At 37.6% G+C, this 8073-nt stretch overlaps 1 protein-coding gene across 4 annotated transcripts in view; it reads right to left on the bottom strand.

Annotated features, from left to right (window-relative positions):
* FAM151B (family with sequence similarity 151 member B) overlaps positions 1–8073 on the bottom strand; it is a 59549-nt gene that overhangs the window by 16598 nt on the left and 34878 nt on the right. For all 4 annotated transcript variants that reach the window (XM_037731060.1, XM_017507456.2, XM_037731063.1 and 1 more), the window contains 2 exons: positions 6292–6509; positions 4079–4214 (listed from right to left, as the gene is read on the bottom strand). In XM_037731060.1, the coding sequence (XP_037586988.1) occupies positions 4079–4214; positions 6292–6509 (354 nt within the window). The remainder of the gene's footprint in view (positions 1–4078; positions 4215–6291; positions 6510–8073) is intronic.

The raw sequence follows: 8073 nt of genomic DNA, 5'->3' as shown, positions 1-8073 counted from the left end.
AAAAAAAAAAAAAAAAAAAAGCAGGTGTTGCAATCCTAGTCTCGGATAAAACAGACTTTAAACCAACAAAGGTCAAAAAAGACAAAGAAGGGCATTACATAATGGTAAATAGATCAATGCAACAAGAAAAGCTAACTATCCTAAATATATATGCACCCAATACAGGAGCACCCAGAGTCATAAAGCAAGTTTTTAGAGACCTACAAAGAGACTTAGACTCTCACACAATAAGAGTGGGAGACTTTAACACCCCAATGTCAATATTAGATCAATAAGACAGGAAATTCACAAGAATATTCAGGACTTGAACTCAGCTCTAAACCAAGTGGACCTAATAGACATCTACAGAACTGTCCACCCCAAATCAACAGAATATACATTCTTCTTAGCACCACATTGCACTTATTCTAAAATTGACCACACAATTGGAAATAAAACACTCTTCAGCAAATGCAAGAGAATGGATATAATGAACAGTCTCTCAGACCACAGTACAATGAAATTAGAACTTCGGATTAAGAAACTCACTCAAAACTGCACAACTACATGGAAACTGAACAACCTGTTCCAGAATGACTACTGGATAAATTACAAAATTAAGGCAGAAATAAATAAGTTCTTTGACACCAACAAGAACAAAGACACAATGTACCAGAATCTCTGGGACACAGCTAAAGCAGTGTTTAGAGGGAAATGTACAGCACTAAATGCCCATAGGAAAAAGCAGAAAAGATCTAAAATCAATACCCTAACATCACAATTTAAAAAACTAGAGAAGCAAGAGCAAACAAATTCAAAAGTTAGCAGAAGACAAGAAATAACTAAGATCAGAGCAGAACTAATGGAGATAGAGACAGGAAGAACTCTTCAAATAATCAATGAATCCAGGAGCTGGCTTTTTGAAAAGATTAACAAAATAGACCATAAGCCAGACTAATAAAGAAGAAAAGAGAGAAGAATCAAATAGACACAATAAAAAACAATAATGAGGTATCACCACTGGTCCCACAGAAATACAAACTACCATCAGAGAATACTATAAACACCTGTATGCAAATAAACTAGAAAATCTAGAAGAAATGGATAAAATCCAGGACACATACACCCTCCCAAGACTAAACCAGGAAGAAGCCAAATCCCTGAATAGACCAATAACAAGTTCTGAAATTTCGGGAGTAATTAAAAGCCTATCAACCAAAAAAAGCCCAGGACCAGACAGATTCACAGCCGAATTCTACCAGAAATACAGAGGAGCTGGTATCATTTCTTCTGATACTATTCCAAACAACAGAAAAAGAGGGACTCCTCACTAACTCATTTTATGAAGCCAGCATCATCCTGATACCAAAATCTGGCAGAGACACAACCAAAAAAGACAGTCTCGGGCCAATACCCATGACGAACATCGATGCAAAAATCCTCAATAAAACACTGGCAAACCAAATCCAGTAGTACATCAAAAAGCTTCTCCACCATGATCAAGTCAGCTCCATCCCTGGGATGCAAGGCTGGTTCAACATATGCAAATCAATAAATGTAATCCCTCACATAAACAGAACCAATGACAAAAACGATATGATTATCTCAATAGATGCAGAGAAGGCCTTCGATAAAATTCAACACCCCTTCATGCCAAAAACTCTCAATAAACTAGGTATTGATGGAACGTATCTCAAAATAATAAGAGCTATTTATGACAAATCCACAGGCAATATCATACTGAATGGGCAAAAACAGGAAGCATTCTCTTTGAAAACGAGCACAAGACAAGGATGCCCTCTCTAACCACTCCTATTCAACATAGTATTGGAAGTTCTAGCCAGGGTAATCAGGCAAGAGAAAGAAACAAAGGGTATTCAAATAGGAAAGAGAAAGTCAAATTGTCTGTTTGCAGATGATATGATTGTATATTTTAAAAACCCCATAGTCTCAGCCCAAAATCTCCTTAAGCTGATAAGCAACTTTAGAAAAGTCTCAGGATACAGAATCAATGTGCAAAAATCACAAGCACTCTTATACATCAATAACAGACAAACAGAGACCAAATCACGAGTGAAATCCCATTCACAATTGCTACAAAGACAGTAAAGTAGCTAGGAATACAACTTAGAAGGGTTGTGAAGGACCTCTTCAAGGGGAACTACAAACCACTGCTCAAGGAAATAAGAGAGGACACAAACAAATGGAAAAACATTCCATGCTCACAGATAGGAAGAATCAATATCTTGAAAATGGTCATACTACCCAAAGTAATTTATAGATTCAATGCTACCCCATCAAGCTACCATTGACATTCTTCACAGAATTAGAAAAAACTACTTTAAATTTCATAAGAAACCAAAAAAGAGCCCATATAGCCAAGACAATCCTAAGCAAAAAGAACAAAGCTGGAGATATCATGCTACCTGACTTCAAACTATACTACAAGGCTACAGTAACCAAAACAACATGATACTGGTAGCAAAAACAGATATATAGACCAATGGAACAGAACAGAGGCCTCAGAAATAACACCACACATCTGCAACCATATGATTTTTGACAAACTTGACAAAAACAAGCAAAGGGGAAAGGATTCCCTATTTAATAAATGGTGTTGGGAAAACTGGTAGCTATATGCAGAAAACTGAAACTGGACCCCTTTCTTATACCTTATACAAAACTTAAGAGGGATTAAAGACCTAAACATAAAACCTAAAACCATAAAAACCCTATAAGAAAACCTAGGCAGTATCATACAGGACATAGGCATGGGCAAAGACTTCATGACTAAAACACCAAAAGCAATGGCAACAAAAGCCAAAATTGACAAATGGGATCTAATTAAACTAAAGAGCTTCTGCACAGCAAAAGAAACTATCATTAGCATTGAACAGACAACCTACAGAATGGGAGAAAATTTTGCAATCTACCCATCTGACAAAGGGCTAATATCCAGAATCTACGAGGAACTTAAACACATTTACAAGAAAAAGGCAAGCAACTCCATAAAGTTGGTGAAGAATATGAACAGTCACTCCTCAAAATACATTTATACAGCCAGCAAACATATGAAAAAAGCTCATCATCACTGGTCACTAGAGACATGTGAATCAAAACCATAATGAGACACTATCTCACGCCAGTTAGAATGGCAATCATTAAAAAGTCAGGAAAAATAGATGCTGGAGAGGATGTGGAGAAATAGGAATACTTTTACACTGTTGGTGGGAGTATAAATTAGTTCAATCATCGTGAAAGACAGTGTGGCGATTCCTCAAGGATCTAGAACCACAGATACCATTTGACCCAGCAATCCCATTACTGGGTATATAGCCAAAGGAACATAAGTCATTCTACTATAAAGTCGCATGCACATGTATGTTTATTGCAGCAATATTCACAATAGCAAAGACTTGGAACCAACCTAAATGCCCATCAGTGACAGACAATGTGGCACATATACACTATAAATAAATATACATCATAAAAGAAGATGAGTTCAGTCCTTTGCAGGGACATGGATGACGCTTGAAACCATCATTCAGCAAACTAACACAGGAACAGAAAATCAAACACTGCATGTTCTCACTTATAAGTGGGAGTTGACCAATGAGAACACATGGACACAGGGAGGAGAACATCACACACCAGGGCCTGTCAAGGGGTAGAGGGCTAGGGGAGGGATAGCATTAGGAGAAATACCTAATGTAGATGATGGATTGATGGGTGCAGAAAACCACGATGGCAAGTGTATACCTTTATAATAAACCTGCATGTGCTGCACATGTATGCCAGAACTTAAAGTTTAATAATAATTAATAAATAAAAAGACAGCTAACATTTATTGGGCACCTACTATGTACAAAAACTTTTGTTAGGAATAGTGGTAAAATATACAATGTTAAGTAAGTTAAGGTTCATCAAGGAGCTCCAATCTGGCGAGACTCTGTGCACTTACATCATCAATTTTCATTCCTTTTCCATCTACCTTTCTCTCACACACACTGTCCTTACATAATCAATTTTCATGCCCTCTCTATCTCTGTCTCTCATACCCACTCACATGCACATATCATATTGTTAAACGATTACATACCTGTTTGATTTCTTTAACAGCCAAAGTAACTGAGAACAAGACTGCCTCACTAATGCTGCTCTGACAGGGAACGTTACAGGCTGACTTAGTTCATTACATATATATTCCATCTCTTTCACCATGGTCCAGCTGTACCCTTAAAAAAAAATTTTTAACTTTATTGATTGAAATCTCGAAAGCCAATTAAAGACTAAATTACTTGTAATTAGGTAAAACCATAGATAAATGGTTTCATCGGTAAACTCATAGGTAATTAATTCATAATAATTTCCATTTGGATTCCAGTGAATTAAAATTCTGCTTAATGCGAAAAAAAACTAAATGGAAAATGTCGATAAAAAGTCATGCCAAAGTGACCTAGAGCAAATTTAATGAAAAATTAAGGCATTAAAAAGGTTTTACTAATCTCTCAGGCACAAGAAAAGAAATTTTACACCACTAGATCTTATTTACGTTAAAGGTTTTAAGATCCTTGTTTTAGGTACATCTGCATCATTATTTTTCTCTATAAACTTGGATTTCCTATTTTTGCTAAATTTTCTTTTCCAACAAAAAGTAGCTTTGGCGTATACACCAGCTGTTTAGGTGATAACATCAAATCAATTTTCTTTTTGGCTTGCCTAAATTACCTGTACATATTACTTAAAGTAGAAATAGTGGTAAAATGGACTATATGTATATGTACATATTTTATATATATTTAAATCATATTAAGATATTGCGGGCCAGGCATGGTGGTTTATGCCTGCAATCCCAGCCCTTTGGGAGGCCAAAGTGGGAAGATCGCTTGAGCCCAGGAGTTTGAAACCAGTCTAGGCAACATTGCGTGGACCTCTACAAAAAATTAAAAAATTAGCTGTCTGTGATGGTGTGTGCCTATGGTCCCAGCTACACTGGAGGCTGGGGTGGGAGGATCACTTGAGCCCAGGAGGTTAAAGCTACAGTGAGCCATGATGGTACCACTGCACTCAGCCTGGGTAACAGAGCTAGATCCTGTTTCTTTAAAAAAAAAAAAAAAAAAGGGGCCAGGTGTAGTGGCTTACACCTGTAATCTCAACACTTTGGAAGGCCGAGGTGGGCAGATCACTGGAGGTCAGGACCAGCCTGGCCAATATGGTAAAACCCCGTCTCTACTAAAACAATACAAAAATTAGCTGGGTGCGGTGGCACACACTTGTAATCCCAGCTATTCAAGAGGCTGATGCACGAGAATCGTTTGAACCTAGGAAGCTGGGAGGTGGAGGTTGCAGTGAGCTGAGATTGTGCCACTGCACTCCAGCCTGGCAAGAATCTGTCCCCCCCCGCCAAAAAAAAGACGTGGAAAACACACTTGCTTGTTATAAACACCTTCAAAAAAAGTATATATATATATACATACATATATATATATGTGTGTGTATATATATATGCATATGTACATAGTATATATATTTACAAATATAAATAAAATATATACATATATGTAATAAAGATAAGTATATATACTTTTTTTTTTTGAGACAGAGTCTCACTTTGTTGCCCAGGCTGGAGTACAGTGGCACAATCTTGGCTCACTGCAGCCTCCGCCTCCTGGGTTCAAGCAATTCTCCTGCCTCAGCCTCCTGGGTAGCTGGGACTACAGGCATGCACCATCATGCCTGGCTAACTTTTGTATTTTTAATAGAGATGGGGTTTTGCTATGTTGGCCAGGTCTTGAACTCCTGACCTCAGCTCATCTGCCCACCTTGGCCTCCCAAAGTGCTGGGATTACAGGCATGAGCCACCACATCCGGCCAGAATATTTATATTTGAAATAACTCTACACTGTATCAAAATCAAGTTGTAAAAACTATTGGTCAGTCAATAAAGGAACATTTTACAGAAATATTAAGTGAATATGTTAATTTAGTAGCTAATTTCCTGATAAAAAGAAGTGAAGTGATCCACTAGAAAATTATAATTTTAAAAATTAGAAAAGGAGATTGCTAACAGAAGCTTTATTTATATGACTATAAATGTATACACTCTCTTAAAATTTGCAGCGTCCCCAGTGAACACAGCATCTATCTGAAAGGGTAGACGGAAGAGTCTACACATACCTGCAGTCAGGCCTTCTTTTCCATTAGCCTTAGATTTTGTAGAATGTGTTTTGGGCTTTGTATTAAAGATGTTATTTTTATACTTGGAGGATACTTTAATTTGACCAACAAGAAATATGTTATTAGAATTATCACCTTCATTGACTTTCTCTGGATGCCATCCTGTTGTCCAACCCAGGGAAAATGTCACGTCTAGAAAGAAGGATGTCACAGTGTCTAAAAATGGTTTTGCATCTATTACTTTGCTATTTCCATTTGGACCAGGAAGAATATCAGCATTAATCCATACAGGACGCTTCAGACGCCGCTTCATATCTTCCAAGAGCATCATGGATGGTTCTACAGCTGCCAGACTAAAAACATAATTTGTTGTCAATGAGATAGATTCCTAAGGTAAAGTAAAAAGAAGTTCTTTTAGATTAGCGGTCTTAATGTTCTCAAATTCATAATAAAAATACAATAATATCTGGGTTAAATAAAATCAAAGATCACATAGCACTCAAGGGAAAAGCTAACATAGGCCATATCTCTCAATGTTGAATTGTACTTAGTATTCATGAATATACTATAAAGAGTCTATAAATATATAACTAATGATACTACTTGTGGACAAAATAGAGGTTTCAAAACTCCATATTAAGATCACTCAGTGTGAAAACAGTTTTTTAAGAGACACAAATATTCACTCATCACAGAATGTATAAATAAGATAAGTGAAATACACGTATAACCTGTAAATTCACATTTATGAAATACCCAAGTGGATCCAAGTGCTGTATTTCTAATTTAGGCTCATGACCCTAGAGAAAAAAGGTAGCTTCTTTCCTTTATGTATTCTTGGGTATGTTTGGATACATACATATAATTCTAAAAATGACTGCAAAATATAAAATTACAGTATTTCCTTAAACTTTTTGTAAGTTTTTCTTTTTTTATTGTAAGAACGTTTTCTGAAAACTAGAAACATGTATATTTTAGTTTAAATCAAAAAAGCAACTTCACTCTTTTACTCCCCTACATGTATTCTAGCTGATACCTACAGACTTTGAAAAATAAGGTTTTAATCAGCTTCCATAATTTTTACTTGCCTGTGTTCATTTAAGATTACTAGCCAAGCATGGTGGCTCAAGCCTGTAATCCCAGCACTTTGGGAGGCTGAGGTGGGTGGATCCCCTGAGGTCGGGAGTTTGAGACCAACCTAGCCAACATGGTGAAACCCCATCTCTACTAAAAATACAAAAATTAGCCAGGTGTGGTGGTGCATGCCTGTAATCCCAGGTACTTGGGAAGCTGAGGCAGCAGAATCGCTTGTACCCAGGAGGCAGAGGTTGCGGTTAGCTGAGATCATGCCTTTACACTCCAGCCTGGGCAACAAAAGCAAAACTCTGTCTCAAACGAAAAAGAAAAATAAAATTACCTTACAGTGAATATTGTAACAGGAGGCTAAGAATTCTGGAGATGGACATTGGAGGGGAGAACATTCAGTGATCCCTCCTCACATTTCTATCTCTCTGCCTAAGAGACTGCAGTACAGAATACAATTTGTGGGAGAGAGATCCAAGATGGCTGATCACTAGCAGCTCCGGATTACAGCTCCCACTGAAAGCGCAGAGAACGAGAGGACACCACACTTTCAGATCAATTTTTGTTGCTCACGCATCAGGAGATTTCCAGAGGAGGAGCCCCATGGGTCGCCAGCGCGACTCTTGAGGCCGGTAAGGTGGTTTTGCTGCTGCCTTGGTGCGGCGGTTCTCAGTGCAGAGTCAGAAAAGCACCATCAATCTTAAAGCCGCTGTTTTGGCTGGCACAATGGGTTGCTCAGATTTTAGCGCCAGGAATCAACAAGTTGGACGTCCATTCAGAAACCCAACTATAAAGACGGTAATTATAAAGACCACAGATGGATAAATTTATAAC

This window comes from Cebus imitator, unplaced genomic scaffold (assembly GCF_001604975.1).
Source record: "Cebus imitator isolate Cc_AM_T3 unplaced genomic scaffold, Cebus_imitator-1.0 Scaffold16, whole genome shotgun sequence".
NCBI classification, from domain to species: domain Eukaryota; kingdom Metazoa; phylum Chordata; class Mammalia; order Primates; family Cebidae; genus Cebus; species Cebus imitator.
This window is presented reverse-complemented; position numbering and strand designations above follow the sequence as displayed.